Raw genomic sequence first — 22,030 nt, forward strand, 5'->3', positions numbered from 1 at the left:
AGAAGACAGTAATGAGTCAACAACAGATTTTTAGTGTGTCTAGTTTTATTACTCCCTGTAGGGATTACAGTGGTAGTCTTATTTTCATTTTATTATTTTTTACAAATACATATTTATATAAGGGGAGCCTTCCACCCCTCTGCAACTGAACATCAAAACAAACACATAACTTGAGATGCACTGTTAATCTGAACCGGAGACTATGGTGGCTATCCAAATATTAAAAAGATGTAGATGTGAAGGCATATTTATTCAACTCATTCGAAACACTGAATTCTCAAAACAGTCACCCCACAATCACAACTGATGTTTTTTTTTTTTTTAAATGGCATATTCCAGTTAGCAGGAGAACAGCCTTGACTTGAGGCAGCTAAACTTGGTCAGAAAAGAATCAAAAGAAGAGAGAGTACGAGTGGTGATAACACAGACGTTGGCCTCCTCACACATACTCTTTCTTTGCATTAATCATCATTTCAGTGGATATGCTGGGCTGAATTTCAGCACCCTACAACACAGCAACACCATAAAGGTTGCCATACTCTGCATCCTCATATGGGTTACACTCACACACTGTCGATTACAAGCTAACCAATGGAAGCTGCTCATAGGTTAAAAGACAATTTACATACATTGTTCTACATGAAGGGCAGGGTGGGGCGATTTCCATTTCATTTGGTCAATTAGAGGACAGCTGAGGCACATTTGAATATAGGAAACATTTACCCTAAAAGCAACACAAACAAATAAATAACACAGTGAGCACTGTTGCAGTGGTAGCTTTTCAACTAAATGTGAATGCAAACAGTAATCCTTTCAGGACAGAGCTACAATCTACAGTAGGCTATTCTTAGCTTGCGGCCCTCATCATCTTTGCTACAATGTTAGAAGGTCTACAGGCACCTATTCCTAAGGCCAAATACTGTAACTGGTGCATCCCACGAATGCCTAGGACAGCTTGTTCTGCATACTGACTGGTGACGGATGAATCGGGAAAGGTTGCGTTAAAATGAACGAAAGTGCAGGGGACAGCTTTATGGCTTTTAAGCGACGTGCAGACCAGTTAGTGGCCACAAGGCTGCGTGTGCCTCGGACAGCACATCTGTTATATCTGTGTGCGTGTCTGCCGTCTTGTCTGTCAGTCTGTCTGTCTGTCTGAAGAGAAACAGGTCAGAAGCTCAACTGCACCATTAACAAAGGGAGCAAACAAACAAAAAGTACACACCTATTAAAAACTGAGGACATCATCATTTCATTTTTTTAAAAGTGCTTAAGCTTTGGGTACCTTCTGAGTATACATTCACCCATGAGCGCCGTGAGAAGTAGACAACACACGTTAATTCATTAAAAGAAAAAAATCAATTAAACAATTAAAAACATAAAAACAAGGCGGCTTTCAGAGTGCAGGTCATCAGTGACCTCAAGGGTCACTTTAGGGACAAGGAGTGGTGGCATGGGGTCAGTGCATGTAGAGACGGAAGGATAGTGATCGAATGAGAGAGAGAGAGAGAGAGAGAGAGAGAGAGTTGGTAGAGATGGACAGATGGAAAGTGAAAGACAGGAGAGACTGTGAGGCCGATATGGTTTCAGAAACAAACTGCATCCGCACTCTGAAAAGAGAAAGAGAGAGAAAGATCCAGGTGGGGTGAGAGACAGAAGGACAGAGTAGGGCACAGGGAGAAAGAAGAGACCAGAACAGAGGGGGAAGTTCGCATTTGATATTAGCCATGATGTTAGGATAATTTCACCAATACAACAGCATAAGTCTGTGTATCAGTGAGATGTTGAAGTAGGATAGTAGGTGAGACATTCAGCCATTAATGCAGGATCACCTCATCATTCATTATCTGTTTATGTATTTACATCACTGTCTATTGCTAAACAAATTCATTCATTTTCCAACTAGAGGACTTGTTTGACAATGCAGGTTGTGTTTATGTGGTGGCAAACTATTTCAGTTTTTAGAACATCAATGGGAATAGTTACAAACCCATTCCTTACATCCAAATGTCCCTTCTCTTTTTCACCTTTCTTTTCTCTCTCCATCCATCCATCCTTGAACTTCCTTGGACGGGATGATATTGGGCGTTTGAACACAGTTGTAATTTTGCTAAACTGCACTGACAGAAGAATCCAAGACACATTCTTTAGTCGGATGTTGAAGTCAAATGCAGCAAAAAAGCTTACACACAAATTAGTTTGGGCGGGGAAGAGGGTTAATCATTTTAAATAATTATTTTCTCATTAGGTATCTGTTTATCCACCTTGCAGAAAACAACAGTGGGGTAGTGTTTAAAAACAAAAACAACAAGTGAGCTAGACCAATCTGTGTCTACCTGGTTTTTAAGCAGTCCTTCAGGTAAACAAAAACAACAGGTGAGGTAGAACACTCTGTGTCTACCTGGTTTTTAAGCAGTCCTTCAGGTAAAAAAAAGCCTCACACAAAAACAAAAACAAATAGAGTCTCAAAATTATGAAAACCGATACTTCTGTAAGATGTCGGGATGCAAGGCTGGATGGGTATGGGGGTAGGGCATTGGCACACGGCAGAGGTCTTGAATCTCCATGAGTAGGGTTTGTGACGTCCATAGTCCCTGGTATGCAAGTGTGTGTGTGTATTTGTGCAATGGGGCTAGGTTAAATTTGGGGGAGTAAGGGGTGGGGGGGGGGGGTGCTGTTTTAGGGGGGGGGGTGGGGGGACTAGTAAGGGCCCTTGGAGTGTCCAAATATGGCAAGAGGAAAGTGTTTGACATGAGAGGACCACTGCGCTGCCAGCTGGAAGAATTTGACGTCGTTCCACTCCACTCCGTCAATCAAAACTGTGAAAACACGAGCACAAGAGCACGCACACACAGAGAGAGACAGACAGACAGACAGATAGATAGACAGTTAGGTTACTAGTAAACTGAAATCTAAATATTTAATTAAAACATTACATAATTTCAAAATGGAAAAAGACAGTTAACATATAAGTATTTGAAGAGTTATTTTCCAAAACGCTATATCTACCATTTTAATGCATTTTCATAAATACATTTTTTTTATTTTGTTTCCCAACTAATTTCAGTGGAACTGTAATTGGGTTAGTGTTATTTGATTTATCTTTACTTAAGCAAAAAACACCACTGCACTTTTATTGATATCACCTGAAATATACAATTAAATAACATGACTCATTATTGTTTTCAAAAATGGCTGCATAGCATTTTGGAAAAGAACTCTTCATTTATTATATATATTATTTAAAAGTTCACTGCCAGCTCTGGAAAAAAAAACCTTCATCTCTGATCACTGTCATAAAGGTTTTTCTCATATTTGATTTTGTGTTGACATGTTTAATGACAACAATAAAACTGGTAGCCTGGGTGAACCACCTGTTAGCGCATCTGAATTAGCTCTCCAGGTCCATCTGGCAATACTCCCATTGGAGATCACTTCCAAATCACAAAAACAAAAACCCAGGAAACAATCACAACCACTTCTATGGTATAGGGCGGGCTTTGAACAATGACAGACAGAGGAGGAACCAATCACAACACTTCTCTGGTATAGGGCGGGCTTTGAACAATGACAGAGGAGGAACCAATCACAACCACTTCTCTGGTATAGGACGGGCCTTGAACAATGACAGACAGAGGAGGACAGTTGGCACGGACGTGTATTTTCTTTGTAACAAGTAAACAACGGCATGTAAAACCTTTGTTTACAAGAAAGACATGTTTAAAGGAATTATCCGGAGTAAAATGCACTTTAGATCAATTTACGGATGATTGGGAGTACATACGTTGAGTTGACATCCAAATCATGTCATTCGGATGTGTTTTGAGAAAGTTCGATGTTACCGTTTTTTAGTCAAAGCTTCGTTAAGCGTGGAAGTGAGAAGGGCATATTATTTTGCCGCTACAAAACGCTATTTTTATACCTCTTCTACAGTTCCAAACAACATTGCACTTATGTGGTAGTGAGTAGAGGGTCCCTAAAGCCAAACCAAAGTATCCCGAGTTCTTTATGTGGTCGGATAGAGAGTCCAGAATGAATTTCATCAAGCCAGTACCTTTCCGGAAATGTTGCCATCTTTGCTGCCATCTTTAGGGGAAAGTCCGTAGGAGTCGATTGCTCTGGAAATTCACAATTTCTTCGCCGTTTAAAAAAAAAAAAAAAAAACATAGTCCAGTATTTCTTTTGAAAATGAAATGAAGTTGTATGGACTGCACTATGTTTTTTTTTTTTTTTTTTTTTTTTAAAAAAACTTGGCAATCGACTCCTACGGACTTTCCCCTAAAGATGGTAACATCGAACTTTCTCAAAACACATCCGAATGACATGATTTGGATGTCAACTCAACGTATGTACTCCCAATCATCAGTAAATTGATCTAAAGTGCATTTTACTCCGGATAATTCCTTTAATGAGTTTGTACCAAAATTTACCAATGTAGGTTTAATTTCACAATTGGTTGCACCCCTTGAAATCCGGAGGTGAACCGAATAGGTCTGGTGCTAATGAGGTTATATAACTGGCTAATATCAAGACCTTTCTCTGTAATGGTTCAGCACCTGAAAGTTAGCTGATGTGATCTTGAAACATAGGCTATGCTTAGACAGAAACGATCTGAAGAGAAAACACAAGAGTGGCGTTGCATTCTCACTTTTTATTCCGCATTTAGACAAGCGTTTTTGGGGGGAAATCTGCGTGCATAGGGTGACGCAAAAGTGTGTGAAATTCGATGTAGTATACACACCAGGCGGCTAGGTGGTAGTGTAAACGTGTACGCGACGAGAGCCACCATTAGGAGATCGGAGCAGACTTTTGCGTTTTTGCGTTTTTACTTTAGACAGGCAACGCGACAGTGGAGCTTTTTTAAGATTTCCACTTGGGAGGATGGTTTCACTTTTTTGCGTTTTTAAGCCCCAAAAACGTCGCCGTCTAAACGAAAGGCACATTTGATAAAATGTTTTGTTGTTTTCACCCACCAGCGCTGTCGTGTAAAGAGGGTCAGGACACTGAAAGTGGGTGGTATCTTGGTTTAATGAAGGTTACATTCTAATGTGGTGTTAGGACTTGAAAAAAGGCCTCCTATGTGGGCCATTTCTGCTAAATATGTGATGTCTGGGGACTGGACCCAAATGTTTTTGATTGCGAAGATCAATTTTTAGAAGGGCATGAACGTAATTGGCAGTGGAGATCAATATCTAAAAAGGCGAGACTTTTTAAACTTTGAAGTTGGAGCTGCAATTAAAGGTTTACCACTTCACAACAATGTATCTCTTAAAAGACCTTAAAAGAAACCATTTTTTTTCTTGTTCATGAACACAAGCATATAGGGAATGAAATGGAACAGAATGTGTGGACCTACATTACAACAACAACACATCTGTGTGTTCATTTTTGTATGCGTACACTGTGTATGAAACTACTGTACATAACAGGCACAATGTCTATATAAAGCCTCAATATCTATTTGAAAAGTAGGGTGTGAGGACTTGAGTGACTGACTGAAGTGATTGACTGGCTTCTTGGTTATCAGGTCTGAGAGTGTCCGTGTGCTGACAGCATGATTGACACTCACCCCTCAGCATGGTCTGCTGTTGTTTGGCAGTGCAGATGAGGCGACTGATGCCCTCGATGACCTGGCTCTTGGACTCCGCCTCTTTGTCTCGGGACTTTTTGGGCAGGAACATGACTGGGAGACAAAGAAAGTCAGTCAACCTCTCAACATGACACGACAGAGATAGTATTGTCTGTATCAGCTTTCAGTTTAAACACCGCTGTAGGTTTGGGGACCTTGAGGGTGTACCGTGTGTTGCAATGTTCGTCTTCCTCGTCTTGGTGTGTGGGTATGTAGTATCTATCTCTATGTTGTGTGTGTTTCTATGTGTGTGTGTGTGTGTGTGTGAGTGAGTGAAAGAGAGAGAGAGAGAGAAGAGAGAGAGTGAGAGAGAGGCATATACCACTGTGACTGAACCATGCTACTGTCTCCAAGTCCTCACCTTTCTTGTTCTTCTCCTGGGTGACCACGGTCATGGCCATGGTGTTCTGCGGGCCCCAGTCACCGCCACCTAGTGGCAGCCTGCTGACCTGCAGCGAGCGGAAGGTGCACTTGAGGGTGTTCTTGGAGGAGGAGTCCCGCTTCTCCACTTCACGTTTGCGCTCCGTCGGTGCCACCCAGTAGTCCACCTGCAGACCCATCGGCTCCCCCTGCCCTCCACCTGGGGAACTGCAGTGAAAGGGGGGAGAAGGGAGGACAGGTGTGGGGTGGGGTGGAGAGGGAGGAGAGGAGGTGAAGGCAAAGGTTAGGAAAAGCGAGGTGAGAAGAGAAATTCAGTACGTAAGTAGGAATGAAAGTGTGTGTGAGACACTATAGTATGCAAATGTGTGTGTGTGTGTGTGTGTGTGTGTGTGTGTGTGTGTGTGTGTGTGTGTGTGTGTGTGTGTGTGTGTGTGTGTGTGTGTGTGTATAGTATGTGTGTGTGTGTGTGGTGACAGTGTGTGTGATGATGTGTGGGGTGTCGGTGAGGCCTCTTTGTGAAAGGGGAGACCTGTGGAGGAGTGGAGGAGAGGAGGGGAGGCCTCTTTGGAGCAGCACCTGTGGAGAAGTGGAGTGGAGGAGAAAGAGAGAGAGGGAGGGAGAGAGAAAAAAGAGGATAGAGAGAAGAGAACAGGTGGAGAAAGAGAGAAGGAGAGAGAGATAGACAGAAGGAGAGAGAGAGAGAGATAGAGGGAGAGAGAGGGAGAGAGAGAGCAAAGGAAAGACAGAGGAGAGAAAAGGAGAATGGAAGAACATTTAAAAATAGGGCATAGGGAAAGATGGAGAGAAACTAGTACACAAGTGAACAAACAGATCATTGGAGAAAAAGTGACACTTCAGCTTTTACCTGATGTGGCAGACGACTGCTCCACAATCCCAACTTTAACCATCTGCAAGCAGCAAAAAAATATTTTACCCCTCTTCAGTCAAATGAAAACAAAAACTCCTTTCATTCTAATTATTACCAGATTAAGATTATTTTATGGTTTGGGTTTGTGTTGGTCCTTCAAACTCACCCCAATGAAAGGAATAAATTTCTGACAGGAGTCTTCGTCTGGGCTAAAGAGAGGAGAAGAGACAGACAGCACTAATCAAACACCTATAACATGCTCATGCATAGGAGAGAATGGCACTTCAGGGACCATGTAGCCAGAGACCACATATCTGGCTACTGAAAGATCTCTGAAACCTCATTCCCTTAATGTTCTCATCACGAATTAGATCTCTATGTTGTTCATGTCAAAGAGACTGATTCCAACCAGAGGAACAATCATTGATGCTGACTAACCCAACTATGGCAGCTGTTCCTAATGCCACATATATGTTATAGCTTGTCTATAACATATCTATTCATATAGAAAACATGACCATTGTTATGTAAATATGAGTATAAATAGTTTTGCAACAGATTGTTTTGCATATTCAGGGTTCTAATATGCAATTCAATCCAATTTCATACTAATTTTCAGATGGTAGCTAAATTCAAATCAATTAATTTTAATCAAAGTTTGGAGATTCGTCATTGAGGAACATCACTGACAATGGCCATATAAAATACCCTTCATGCAAACAGCCAAACCAGATTAATTGCTATCAGACAGGTAATCATTCAAAAATGATTGAGGTCAGTGGAGGCCATTTCAGGATCCCAAGGTCAGATCCTTCAGCCAAATAGTAAATATGCCATGAGGCAACAGCCATGGCATGATATGTTACTAAGATGGACAGCCCTTTAAATCTAATCTTAACTGTAAAGCTTTTGATGTGGCTTGATGTGGACCTTTCATGTACACCTCTTAACAACTCACCCCATATTCCAAAGTTAAAACCTGGAAGACTTACTTCAACATGAACAGGTTGGTACTCTAGTTTCCAGGTTTTGATTGGAAGCCCAAAATCAAGTCCCCCTTAAAGCCCCCCAGTCTAATCCTTTCATTGCTTTCACAGGTACAACCAAAGCCAGTGAACACTGCATGCATGCCATCAGCATTATCAGTAGCCACGCAGCACCATGGTAACCAATGATTCTGCCCAGGAAGAAGCAGCACTTGTCAATCAAGACCCTCAACTGCAGCAAGAGAGGAAATGGTTTACCGGGACATAGAGAAGAGAGACAATCTACCGGAGGCAATGCACAGACAGAGGGAGAGAGAACAACTTGTGTCTAACAATTTTTTACAAAAATGATTATGCACACAACTACATAAAATTAACCTATTTTAGCCATGTGTTTTTTTTTTTTTAAAGGGTATGTAAATATTTCTAGGAATAAAATAGATACACATTGTGACAGATGTTGTTCTTCTCTCTCATGGACGAGCAGGTATACTCCCTAACAAAAGAGAAAGAAACGACAGACACACAGAGAGATAAAGGAGGAGAGCTGTAGGGACACTATCCTGCGATAGTAGTACAAATGTGTGTGTGAATGTGGCGAATAAGGGTGAGAAAGACAGAGTCCGCAATCACAATATTACTTGCAATCACTTCAGGAAAGACAGAAGTAAAAATCAGAATAAAGATTAAAAGGAAAGAACATCAGGTTTAGTGTTATGTATGACATGGTCTGTAATGTATGTGCCTACGTGCCTCTGTATACTGCATCACTAAAGCTGCTCATTAATGTATTACCTCTTCATCACAAGTGTTCTAGTGCTATAACACCTATTGACACAGGCCATGCAAAACATAATGCAGTGAAGAGGACTGATTCTGCGTTGCTATGAAACTGCCTCTTGAGCTAAATCTGTAAACCTGTCAGTGTGACCCTCTGGTCTGTGCACAGTTCACCTGACACCAGCTGAGACAGGAGAAGGACGAGGAGGAGGAGGAGGAGGAGGAGGAGGAGGAAGAGGATGAGGAAGAGGAGGGGGAGGAGAGGGGGGGAGCTGAAGTAGAACACTAGACAAGGAGGAAGGGAGAGGAAGAGAGAAGCCCAATCTTCTTATTTTCAAACGAGATACTTAAACCACATGAGACACCCACGTCATTACCCAAACGGAACAGGCATAATGGAACGCTGAACTTCAATGTTATATATGCATATATATTATTTGTTATATAAAAATGAATATATAAATAATATATTTTATACATGACATATGTTATAACAGTTATTGATGTAAAGCTATAATACTATAATTACTCCACTGATGTCAGGTGGGACCTAAACTGAATAGAATCTCAGATGCTTCTCCTTGGAGAGAGGAGAGCGTGGTTTAAGTGTCTGTTTGAAGCCTACAGAGTTCAGGGGTGAAGGACCAAGCAGAACACAAGAACGGATGATTGGCTAGGATCACGACACTACACTACAAGTCAAGCAGACCACAATACCTTACTGCAAAATCAAAATGAAAGCTCTTTTTCCTTTAAAGAGAGTGAAGGAAAAACAAGGAAGGTAAGACAAGAGTCAACCAAAAAGAAGAAAAACAAAGAAAAAAAAAAACACAAGTGTTATTCACAAACAGTGATGGACAAACAATGGCATCCACAGAGTTTGTGGTCAACATGATATATTTCTGACTGGCTCTATTGTCCAGGATGCCAAATGTACCTACTTTGTTACACTGTACGTGGATGCTAAATGTACCCACTTTGTTACACTGAGGATCAACGGTCTGAATTTACCCTGTAATATGTCAATTTAGGTGCTGCTATACCAGTGTACTGTCACATTATACCACATTCACAAGTTACACTAAAGAGGTGGTGTTACTTAGTAATTTATCTACTTGGCCTAACATAGCATCTCATACTGTATATTACAATCAGTTTGCATTCAGGACCAGCAAGTCCTGAAATTGAGACAATTTGGATATTTTCAGAGGGTACAATGCTGCAAAGCAATTAATTCACAGCCAGACAAACAGCTCAACCGGACTGAGAAAATGGAGTCTGTGTTGTGAGGATGTGAACACCTTTTTTTTTAGAAGCACCTGTCACCTTCAAAAGCAGCAATATGGTGAAACACAGCATCATGCAAGTACCCTATCAACAGTTTTACCCAGTCCACCTCAACACTGAAAAGGGCAAAGAACCAAGAGAACAATACTAATACCACCTGTGTTAAACCTGGAGGCATCGATTAGAATGCTGAGGAGGGCAGTCTCTTGGTCTTACACTTCTTGAATTTCTTTTCGGGGATAAATAAAGTGTCTGTCTGTCTGTCTGTCTGTCTGTCTGTCTGTCTGTCTGTCTACAAGTAACAATAAAAGAATCAGATGGCTTAAAAGGGATTTGGCTTAATTCAATGTCACATATCAACAGGCCTCCTGTAGAAAATGAACCCATAGAAGTAAAACAAGTCTGTAGCCTATAGCATCCTCCTGAGCATTCTAAAGGTAGTGGACAAGCCTAGAGAAGTCTGTATAGCATCCTCCTGAGCATTCTAAAGGTAGCGGACAAGCCTAGAGAGGGGAGACCAAAGATTGTAGAACACTGCAAGGCAGCAAAGATACTGGTCTGGTCTAGGGCAAATAAATGCTTTGGTATTTGTATGATGCGAACGATTATGTGAAAAGTTTTTCATGTAAGTTCTACAACCAAGAAGAGTGAGTGCTCACATTTTAAGTAATCATCATTCACATCATACCATACCATGGCATTGTGTTGGCATTATGGATGTGACAGTTTTGCGTGGAATTGCCCTCTACATGATCTTGAATGCACAGACACCAGTGAAATCCAGTCTAATATAACTGAAGGCGAGAGAAAGCAGACTGACACTTATAACACATCATGTCACCTTTACTGTCAGGTGGTCTCAAATGTATTACAATAGGAAGACAGATTGATTTCAGACCAGTACATTTCAATTTAGAAAAGGTTTCAGACTGTTAAACAAAAATGCCAATGGCATATGTGTGAATTTATTCCGATTACCACATCCAGCATTGGCTAAACATCACAGAAACCCTGAATACTCACAAATCACTCTTTGTGATACGGATCACTTGTTGTGCTGCTTTGCAGTGCTTTGTAATCTTTATCTGTGACTAATCAAAGCAAGCACTGACTGCTGTGGTTAATTATACTAATGATGCAGACAGTGAAACAGACAGCTGGGTGCTTCCAAAAAACAGCAGCTCTACACTCCAAGTCAGTGCCTGTTATGTAGGAGTGACAATGGATGAACACAACACACGTGAGCACAGGACATTTTACCAGAAATGACACATTTAATGCATGAGGTACAGTAAAAGTGTGTGTGTGTGTGTGTGTGTGTGTGTGTGTGTGTGTGTGTGTGTGTGTGTGTGTGTGTGAGAGAGAGAGAGAGAGAGAGAGAGAGACAGAGAGGGAGAGAGCATGTGTATGTGTGTGTGTGTGTGTGTGTGTGTGTGTGTGTGTGTGTGTGTGTGTGTGTGTGTGAGAGAGAGAGAGAGAGTGTCTCATATGTGTGTCTATATGAGAGAGACCAAAATGAAAGAGAAAGAACATGTGTGTGTATGTATATGTGTGTGTGTGTGTGTGTCTATATGAGAGAGACTAAAATGAGAAAGAAAGAACGTGTGTGTGTGTGTGTGTGTGTGTGTGTGTGTGTGTGGTGTGGTGTGGTGTGTGGTGTGTGGTGTGGTGTGTAGTGTAGTGTGGTGTGGTGTGGTGTGGTGTGTAGTGTGGTGTGGTGTGGTGTGTAGTGTAGTGTAGTGTAGTGTAGTGTAGTGTAGTGTAGTGTGTGTGTGTGGTGTAGTGTGTGGTGTAGTGTGTAGTGTAGTGTGGTGTGTAGTGTGGTGTGGTGTGTAGTGTGGTGTGGTGTGGTGTGTAGTGTGGTATAGTGTGTGTGTCTGAATGGTGTGTCTGAATGGAAGCGTGTATGAGTGTGTCACCTCTTCTGCTTGTAGGTAAGCATGGCCTCTGCGATGGGCAGCTGGTGGGCCCCGTTGGCCCCTGCCATGTACTGGGTTATCCTGGACACCACGTCCAGGCTGTCTTGGGCTGTGGCACAGGGAGGCAGAAGGGTGAGGACGAGAGAGGTCACAGCGCCCAAGACTGCAGACTTTCCTCCTATACAGCTGTTTGCATAGGCCATCCGGGGAGTTAATGTTCAGTCTTGGTCTTTCAGGTTTGTTTACTACTGACTCATTCCATCTCTTTTACTGTTGGCCCAGTTGCTGAAACTCCAAGATATCACTGAGAATGAAGTCCACTGTGTCTAATCTGCTGTTTTTGTAAGTTATTGAAATGTGCTTACAGCTGCTACTGAATTCAATGCAACGGCTGAGTCATTCTTCATCTATAGATTTGGATTAAAGGATTGAAGTGACAACACAGTGTATAAAGGAATAGTAGCTGTTGATAATATCAAACCCATCGGCTTACATAGTGCCAGCAATTCTGAGGCTTTTCGGTTAGTGCTTTAAAAAAAGAAAGGTCATAGATATTATGCAAGACCTGGTCTCAGCAAAGGCAATTTTGCCCTTTTTTACAATCTTTGTTATAGATTTAAGCCGTTCATAATCTCATGGTGATTAAATGTGTAAACAAATGAACTAAAATAGGATGGACTTTTATTAAAGGAAAATTCCGCTAACCACTCAGTAAGTTGCACAGTTTTGGAAACGAACGTTAAGGGTTGTTTTAGGACATGTTTGAGTAGCCTACTATAGTATGCCCATTGCCAGCCACCCTGAGAAGTCAAAGGCGATTCAAAACGAGTCAGAAAAGTCGAGACAGGACCAATCGTCAAAATTTCGGTGTCCACCACTCTAGTTCATCCAAAACAAACCAGAAAAGGGCCTTAAAGTGCTAAAAACCGGAATTTTCCTTTAAAGTGTGTGTGTGTGTGTGTGTACAAATAAAACGCTTACGTATGATAGGCGCCTCTGGTTTATGGAACAGGTCTCTCCAGGCGGTGTCCTGGAACAGGCTGTTATACCTGTAGTCTATGGAGCCCAGGTACTTAGACACGGGATGTGCCCCTGGAAGAGAGAGAGTACGAAAGTGAGAGGCAGATGAGGGGGAAAAAAAGACAGATGAAAAGAAAGAGAGACAGAGACATAAGATTGTGGTTACAAAGAGCATTTGTTTACGCTCCAGGTATGTTTTTTCCATACACAAGCTAAAATACACTATGGCTGTAAGTGTGTTGTGAAACGTGTCTAGAATTAAGACATTTTACAAGTAGATTCCTCCTGGGAAATCAGAGAACACCTTGGACTAGACAAAGGGGAGCTTGTCTTGGGGCTCTGTCGATACAGATGACTACACACTTCTGTACACAGCCATTCCCCCTTCCACCCTTCATACTCACAGACCACACACACACACACACACACACACACACACACACACACACACACACACACCAAGGGGTATGATGAGGAACCGCATGTAGCCGAGCCAGTCAGGGGTCTTGTGCGAGAGATGGTCCACAAACAGCCGCAGAACTACACTGAGATAATGCTGAGCACCGGCCACTGCAATCTTAATGGGCACTGGAGTCTGGGAGTTACAGTTGCAGCTGGAGAGAGAGAGAGAGAGAGAGAGAGTGAGAGAGAGAGAGTGAGAGAGAGAGAGAGAGAGATGAATAAAGAGAGAGAGACGATCACAGACACAGTTAGAGACCATGAAATGTCAAAGAGAGCTGGGCAGACAAACTTGACCTTTACCAAACTTCTTCTCATCATCACAATATTTGCCCTTTTCCACCCAAGAGCCAAGTGCAATGAAGTCGAGTGTGGTGTGGTGTGGTGAAGTGTGGTGTGTGGTGTGTTGTGTGGTGTGTAGTATAGTGTAGTGTGGTGTGTGCTGTGGTGTGTAGTGTGGTGTGCACTTTACCGCGCTGGTCAGGGAAACAAATAAACAAACTCGTTAGTGGGACGAGTACATAAGTAGGCCTAGTTCTAAGTTGTGTTTTAGTGTTATATTTGCATTACTTTAGCTTGGGTTTTGTATTATTACCTAGAAATATGCTAACCATTCGTGCTTCAGTTCCAGACAGGTCATCATAATAAGTTATTAAAACCTTCGGGGCTAACGCCTTTCATTTCTGCTGCAGCAGGTTGTGCGCAACAGAGTAGACGGACATAAGATACAGTCTGAGGAGTTGCAGCTTTATTCAGTTACCCGCAGTTGAAACTAAACCTAAAAAGTTTCTAAAAAGTTTCCCTCACAAACTCTGATTTGGTCGCTATACTGTAGCTTATTCCAAGCTGAGCCAATTATGAGCGTTTAGTCCTAAATGCAAACGATTCAAACTCTCTAGCCACTCACTCGCAATTCACTGACGTCAGGTTCACTTAAAGGAGCCACACATACTGTGGGGCTAGGCTACTGTTATGTTGTTGACTGCCGTACTATTGAGGACTATGAGTTCTCGCCATCATTTGGTGGTAGGTAAAATTACTGCAATAAAATTATGCTTATTAAATGCTTTCCCCAAATCACTTTTCATTTTATTTTCAAGAGTAATATTATCGTTTATCGTATCGGTATCGGCCACAGCAAACCAATAAATATCGGTTATCGTTATCGGCCCTAAAATTCCATTTCGGTGCATCTCTAGTGTGTAGTGTGGTGTGGTGTAGTGTGGTGTGGTGTGTAGTGTGGTGTGTAGTGTAGTGAGATGCGCCCCACTGGACTCACAATCTCTGGATCCGGGAGACGATGGTGTTGAAGGCGGCCTGGATGTCGGCGGTGGTGCAGGTGCAGACCACAGGTAGGTTGTGGTTCTGTAACATGTCTGCCAGGTACTGGGACAGAGACACACGTCCTCCTCACTACCAATACAGACTTACAGGATTCATTTCAAACGGCTTTTGCACTCAACACCTGATAAGACTTAATTGATACACTGAATGAAACTGAGCATGAGGGGAAAAAGATAAAAGAAACAATAATGGTGAGATTACACTAGATCTGTCTGTCTGTCTGTCGGTCTGTCGGTCTGTCGGTCTGTCTGTCTGTCGGTCTGTCTGTCTGTCTGTCTGTCTGTCTGTCGGTCTGTCGGTCTGTCGGTCTGTCGGTCTGCCTCGGTCTGCCTTCGTGTCTGTGTGTGTGTTTGTTTGTGTGTGTGTCTCACCTGGCCTTGCCAGTCTGAGGTGTTGACGAGGATGATGCTATCAGGCAGATGGTCATCAGACACCAGGATGTGGTTGAGTTGATCATACACCGTTTTACGAGGGATCTGCTCATAAAGAGACGAAGACAATTTCAATGATTAAAACAATCCGTTAAAACCACTCACTGTCTCCTAGGTATACCCACAGACAGCAATCACTGGATTGACAGACAGAGCATTCACATTCACAGAGCAGTAGGGAGGGATTAAACCTGGAGACAGTCATTCATATGCCCTCTTTAAAAGAGCTACCTATTGCGATGCAATCAGTGGAAAAGCCACTCCACACAAACCAATACTTGTTGCCAATGTTAATCAACTTCAACCTCTCAAAAGTCTGAGGGGTTCAACATTCAGTCTGGTGATGTTAATTATTTTGTCAGTGTGGTGCACCAGTCATTCTCTAAGCTGAAAGTTGGTCAGTGCAAATATATATCAATATATCTATTTCCATTACCTTGGAAAGGTATCCAATGCAAGTCTGACGTAAACAAACAAAACCGCTATTGACATTCATGTTATACATTCATTGGCATACAGTCAGGGTAAAACATGTACAAAAATGTATATCTTTGACATGTACAGGATATACTGCATAGGCACAATGTATGTATTGAAGTCTTTCCTGCCAGACTGATTAACAGACAGATAGTCATTTGTAAGGTATGTTTTATGTGACAGCAAAATTATCCCCATCCAACTGAGGAAAACCACACACAAAGTGGAAATAATATAATATTTACTTTTTTGTGGTGTACATTCATAGTAAAATGATGTTGCTTATCTTAAAGGAACATGCCACCCTTTTATTCACTGTCTCCCCTAGAGTTAGATAAGTGAGCAAAAGCATTTTTGTCTCCATGCATGCATTATCTTAGCATAGTGAATGGAATCTCCTGACGCCGGATAGCGTGTCGTGAGTAAAAGTGACCCAGCAACAAAATAAATCTGTAATTACTTCTTGTGGCCTGCGTACTCACAACGAGTACAGATGGCAATGCAGATTAAGACAAGGCAATTTCCTAGGCAGGTATTGACTTGGGACTACAGTAGGCTTTATAGACCCTTTCAACAATAAAAACAAAAACAATGCTTGAACGTTCTATTTGGGCCCCAATCTACTTCCTCTGCATTAAGATAACATATGGAATGTTAAAAAGGAAGTCTTGTGGGGCCAACTATGATGCTGATAATGGAACTCTCTTGAAAGGGTCTATAGGGGTGAAGCACAGGCTGACAGCCTGCAGGTGCTGCTGAAGCACTGCTACTTGGGCGCAGAGATTGTCTGTGCTGTGGCGAGTGAGACAAGGTACTTATGTGTTGGGTGATAACCCATTTTCATAAAACGGTGCCGTGTTCCTTTAATAATAATACAAATACTGCTATTCATTTTGGGATCCACCAGTTTATAAGTGATTACTAGACCTACAGCATCATATGCAGGTTGCCAATAAAGTCATCACTAATGCAAAAAAAGTTATGTCATAATTTATGTAATGTAATAACTAGCGCCTTATCCAGCCAGGAAGGTGAGATGGCGAGTGATTTCCTCAAATGGCAGCCTGCATATTCCCCCAGTGTAACCTCTGTGTGTGTAAGCCTGCTGTGGATGGGCTCTTCTAAGGTTGCTGCTGCAGTTCGCTCATCTGACCTGCAGGTGGAGCCGCGTGTCCAGGGCACGCTCGTTGTCCAGGCTGTTGGCACGCTCGTTCTGCGGCCGACTGGGCTGCCGCTCTTTCAGAGAGGTGCTGCGGCCCCTGCGGCCCACGAGCTTCGGCTCCTGCCTAGAGAGAGAGAGAGAGAGAGAGAGAGAGAGAGAGAGAGAGAGAGAGAGAGAAAAGAGATAGAGAAAGAAAAGAGAGACACAGAGAGAGACAGAGAGACAGATGAGCAAAAGAGGGGGGGACAGATGAGATAAAGAGAGAGAGAGAGAGAGAGAGAGAGAGACAGAGAAAGACAGATGAGAGAAAGAGAGGGGGGGACAGATGAGATAAAGAGAGAGAGAAACAATTAAATGAGTGTGTGTAAGACAGAGACCCAGATGGCCAGACAGGGAAAGGATTACCTTCCACAGTAAAGTAATTACTGATCCACAGTTAGTAATTACTTTACGGACAACTGACTCCTGAGATAATGGCAAACAGAACAATACAGCTTACCATGGTTTCCAGGGATGAATTCAGAAACTTGAGCATTAACTAACTAACTACCCAACTACTGTGACAGAGTGGGTAAATAAATGTAATATTACTATCCTACTAAACAGGCCACCATCCTGATCCAAACCAGACAAATATTTGTGTGTGTGTGTGTGTGTGTGTGTGTGTGTGTGTGTGTAAGCAAAGAGAAAACTCACTTTTAACAAACTAATCAGTGACACCATTACTCGTCTATAATCGCCACACAGCAACTAACCCATGGCAGAGCAACAAGCTACATCACATTACATACTTAACATAGTGAGCGACTACGTAACTAAATAACCTATTCATGCGCTCACACTGGACGCTTTGTGGTCATTTCTTCATTCACACGGTGATTCTAAACCAGAAAATCCACCCTATACATTGGCGAACGCCTGCACTGCTGAGCTGGCGAGGTGTTACCTGGTGGAGGGGATGATAAGAGACTCAGTCTTGGTCATTCTGCCGATGGGTGGCAGCTTCTCCATGAACGTGTCCATGTTGTCCATCTCCAGCTCTGTGGTGGGGGTCACAGCCTCAGGATGTTCCTGCATTCACAAGCACACATAGTTATACAGTCATACACACACACACACACACACACTTATATACAAGCACACAATAATATCATGCATACATAGCCAACAACAAGAGTCCAGTTCATCTACAGGTAGAACACATACACTGATTCAAAAGGAAGGGAGTTATAATTCTTGCTTTATTTAGTGAGTGTTCTTGATTTCTTAAGTGTTATTAAAAGGTGTGTGCGCATATGTGTGTGTGTGTGTGTGTGTGTGTGTGTGCACATATTTGTGTACTAGTGTGTGTTACGCACGAACGAGACGTTATCTGGCGTGTCATCGATGTGGAATTTCGCAGCTCCAGGCTTGATTTTGTCACCATCCATCTAGAGAGAGAATTCACAGCTGTTAGAAGTGTGTATATGTGAGTAAGTGTGCGTGTGTTTCTGAGTGTGCTTCATAAGCTTGGATAAACATGTAAATACTCTGTGCAGATGTTGTATGTGTCCATGTTGGTGTGTGTGTGTGTGTGTGTGTGTGTGTGTTTGTGTACATACACTCACTGGGCTGGGTGGCTCTCTATGACTCCGACTGCTGTGGATGCTGCCAATCTCAGTCTGAGAGCTTGAGAGAGACAGGCCTTCAAAGTATGGCCTAAAACATACACACACAAATGCAGACAGACACACAAATGCAGACACACACACATACACACACACACAGGGAGAAAGTTAACATAAATAAAGTGTAAATGAACCTTGTAAAGCTAGACTGACTCCATCAGAAGTGCTATCTTGATTCTAAGTGCACATAGACAGTTTAAGCAACCGTGTTTGCTTCTAATTAACTGAGTTTGTGTTTAATTGAGTGAATCCTGTGCAGTGAAACAAATGGTACTGTTAAACAAGGTATTCATCTTGCACAACTTCCAAAGAAATTTGCTCTAATCTAATTGCAAAACAAGTTTTCTAATTGCAAAACAAGGGAAACAAATGACTGTTTGAACTCAGATGGATGTGTCCTTCAGATACACACACACACACACACACACACACACACACACACACACACACACAAGTTTATTAACTTTACTAATTAACTTAAGGACACACAGTTAGCAAATAGAGAAACACACACAGACACACACTTCCGCAGCCCCCTCACACACACACACACACACTAACAGACAAGACACACACACGTACTTGAGTTTGGGTTTGGGGGTGCTAAGCACGCTGTCGTCGTCGTCCAGCTCAGGGCAGCTATCGCTGGGGTTCTCAAACTCCAGGCTCTCCAGGTCCAGATCCTCCTCCACCTCAGGAGGAGGCTCGGCTGGGTCCTGCTCAGAGTCCAGCACCTGCAAGCACGCGCACACACACACACACACACACACACACACAGACACACACAACAGACACACACACACCAGACACACACACACACACACACACACACACACAGAAAAATGAAGAAACATCACAAACACATTAACGTACATGACTGCACTCACTCACAAATATAATGTTATATAAGTCTTTCAGGCATACACACATATGCATCATGACCACACACAAGAAGAAACACAACCTAATTTTCAGCAGTGGACATGTTTTGTATTTCTATTGTCAATAATGTGTGTGCTTGGATGTGTGTGTGTGTGTGTGTGTGTGTGTGTGTGTGTGTGTGTGTGTGTGCCCATACCTCATCTGATACTCTGAACCTCTTCAGCAAAGCCACAACCCGCTGCTTAAAGTTCTGCTGCTAAAAGACAGAAGAAGCACATCAGCCACAGCATAATGTATTACCAAAATCAAGAGTATGTGTGTGTGTGTGTGTGTGTGTGTGTGTGTGTGTGTGTGTGTGTGTGTGTGTGTGTGTGTGTGTGTGTGCTTACTCTGGTTATAGATGCAGTTCTCACTATAGACCTCCTCTGTTTCTTGGGTTTTCTCATGTCATACTCATCATCCTCCAGGTCCTGGCAGCAACACACATACAAACACATTCACTCAAACAACACAACATTGCACAGCAGAGATACACTCACAATACACAACACACATAATAGCACAAAATACCCACCCCCCAACACACACACACTCACACTCACACAGACACAGACACAGACACACAGACAGACACACACACACACACACACACACACACATCATACCTGACCCTGGACTGCATCATCGCTGGCCTCTTGTTCAGAGGAGAAACTCTCATACTCTTCCTCTGAGTAATTATCTAGAGAGAGAGAGAGAGAGAGAGAGAGAGAGAGAACATCACTTTAAAAATGCTATTTCAAAATAATCACATACGGCACATTTCAAATCACATCACAATTTATTATACTAACAGATAGTTAATCAACCACTAGTTATTTTAGAATTTAAGTCAATTATGATAAATTTATGAAAGAAAAAGGAACACAATACTAAATTGCAAGTGTTTGTGTGTGTGCAGAAGAATTAGTGTGTATAGGTGTGTGTCTACACACTCGAGACTCAGACACACACACACACACACTTCCAATTTGCATTTATATGGCCTTGTGTCATTTGTGAAATGCTTCCATTATTACTGAGATTGCCTCCAGTCCACGCACACATACTTTCCCTCTCTCTAACACACACACACACACACACACACACACACACACACACACACACACACACACACACACACACACACACACACACACACAGAGAGAGTTGAGAGAGAGAGAGTTATGTCACCTGAGCACTTAATCTTGGCCCCAGGGGGCAGGGCCCCGTCCTCGTGGTCGATGGGCTGGCTGGACAGAGAGAAGATCCAGATCTCGGCCACCTTCCCCATCAGCTCCTTCTGACTACCGCACAGAGCCAACACCTGGCCACCCTCATGGGGATGCTGCATCACCTGAGGGAGGGAGGGAGAGAGAGACGGAAAAAGAGGGAGAGACAGGGAGAGAGGGAAAGAGAGAGAGGGAGAGACGGGGAGAGAGGAGGAGGGGGTGGAGAGAGTGAGACAGAGACAGAGAGAGAGGGAGAGGGGGAGGGGGAGGGGGAGGGAAGGAGAGATACAGAAGGGGAAAGAAAGAAAGAGACAGACAGACAGAAAAAAAAGAAAGAAAAGGAGAGAGGGAGGGGGGGAAGAGCACAGGAGAAAGGCTGTTAATAGACTGTGCAATCAACAGACAGAGGCAGAGAGAGATGGGCTTTCTGTCTTGTGCCAGACAGTGGAAGCTGACCAACGTAACCAGAATTATCATCTATAACCAGATTAGCCCCCTATTTCCACTCCTCATCACTTCTCTCCGTAATTTCATCATTCAACTTCTCCCCCTCTATTACTGCAGCCACACAAGACAGATCTGCACTGAGCGAGCGAGCGAGGGAGGACTGGGAGAAGAACAGGACATTCACATCCAGAGTCACGTCAAATAAATGTCATTCTAGGTTGCGCTAATTTGATGTAGAAGAATGTAGTTTGCCGTTACACATTATATGAATAGAGAGAGAAAGAGAGAGAACTGCTAGAGAGAAGTAGAAAGTAGAACATTAGTATTTGTATATTCGTTTATAACTCATAAATTATCCATTTTATCTTTCACATTAGCAAAGTATGAAAAGATGGAACTTAAAAAAGAGCAAATGATTCTGTCTGTGTAGCTTTGCAGTGTCTGCTTATTCAAAGATAAGACAAAGAGCACCAGACATATTTGGACTGACTGGCCTAGATCTGAGTAAAGGGGGTCAAAAGGTCGACAGGACTGAGAGTTCATCTGGCTGCAGACATACAGACAGGAAGACGCCTCCACTGTTTATGTTTCAAAAGTGTTCAAATCAGTCCCATATTACTTACTCAATTATGTGTGTGTGTGTGTGTGTGTGTGTGTGTGTGTGTGTGTGTGTGTGTGTGTGTGTGTGAATGGACCTCATGATGTAGCTTAAAGCCCAAGGATAGAGAGGCTCTATGACACACAGGGGTGGATTTCCTCTGCTATGTTTTGACTACTCTCTTCCTGAGGCACATGTTATCTGTGTGTAAGTGTGTGTGTGTGTGTGTGTGTGTGTGTGTGTTGGTAGGCGAAAGTATGTGATTCTGGAAAGCCCCAGAGCCACTGTCAATCCTTTATACACACATGTCAAAACTCACACAACAGAAAGTAGCACACTGGCAATGATGGAGGGTTACATAGTAGAATGTACATTTCAAGCAGGGATGTTACAGGAACACCTGGTATCTAGGTTCCAGGTATGTGTGA

General features: G+C 42.7%; 1 protein-coding gene across 1 annotated transcript in view; it reads right to left on the reverse strand.

The window, feature by feature from the left end:
* Positions 1 to 2,669: 2,669 nt before the first annotated feature.
* pacs2 (phosphofurin acidic cluster sorting protein 2) overlaps positions 2,670 to 22,030 on the reverse strand; it is a 61,905-nt gene continuing 42,544 nt past the window's right edge. The window contains 21 exon segments of the mRNA XM_048270912.1: positions 2,670 to 2,816; positions 5,567 to 5,680; positions 5,988 to 6,275; positions 6,509 to 6,583; positions 6,861 to 6,915; positions 7,042 to 7,084; positions 9,359 to 9,391; positions 11,848 to 11,956; positions 12,829 to 12,939; positions 13,327 to 13,481; positions 14,606 to 14,712; positions 15,042 to 15,146; positions 16,732 to 16,864; positions 17,687 to 17,811; positions 18,099 to 18,170; positions 18,348 to 18,438; positions 18,990 to 19,141; positions 19,486 to 19,545; positions 19,679 to 19,759; positions 19,955 to 20,028; positions 20,520 to 20,682. Coding sequence (XP_048126869.1) covers positions 2,698 to 2,816; positions 5,567 to 5,680; positions 5,988 to 6,275; positions 6,509 to 6,583; positions 6,861 to 6,915; positions 7,042 to 7,084; positions 9,359 to 9,391; positions 11,848 to 11,956; positions 12,829 to 12,939; positions 13,327 to 13,481; positions 14,606 to 14,712; positions 15,042 to 15,146; positions 16,732 to 16,864; positions 17,687 to 17,811; positions 18,099 to 18,170; positions 18,348 to 18,438; positions 18,990 to 19,141; positions 19,486 to 19,545; positions 19,679 to 19,759; positions 19,955 to 20,028; positions 20,520 to 20,682 — 2,265 coding nt within the window. The 3' untranslated portion in view covers positions 2,670 to 2,697.

The sequence above is a fragment of the Alosa alosa genome, chromosome 19 (assembly GCF_017589495.1).
Source record: "Alosa alosa isolate M-15738 ecotype Scorff River chromosome 19, AALO_Geno_1.1, whole genome shotgun sequence".
NCBI lineage: Eukaryota > Metazoa > Chordata > Actinopteri > Clupeiformes > Clupeidae > Alosa > Alosa alosa.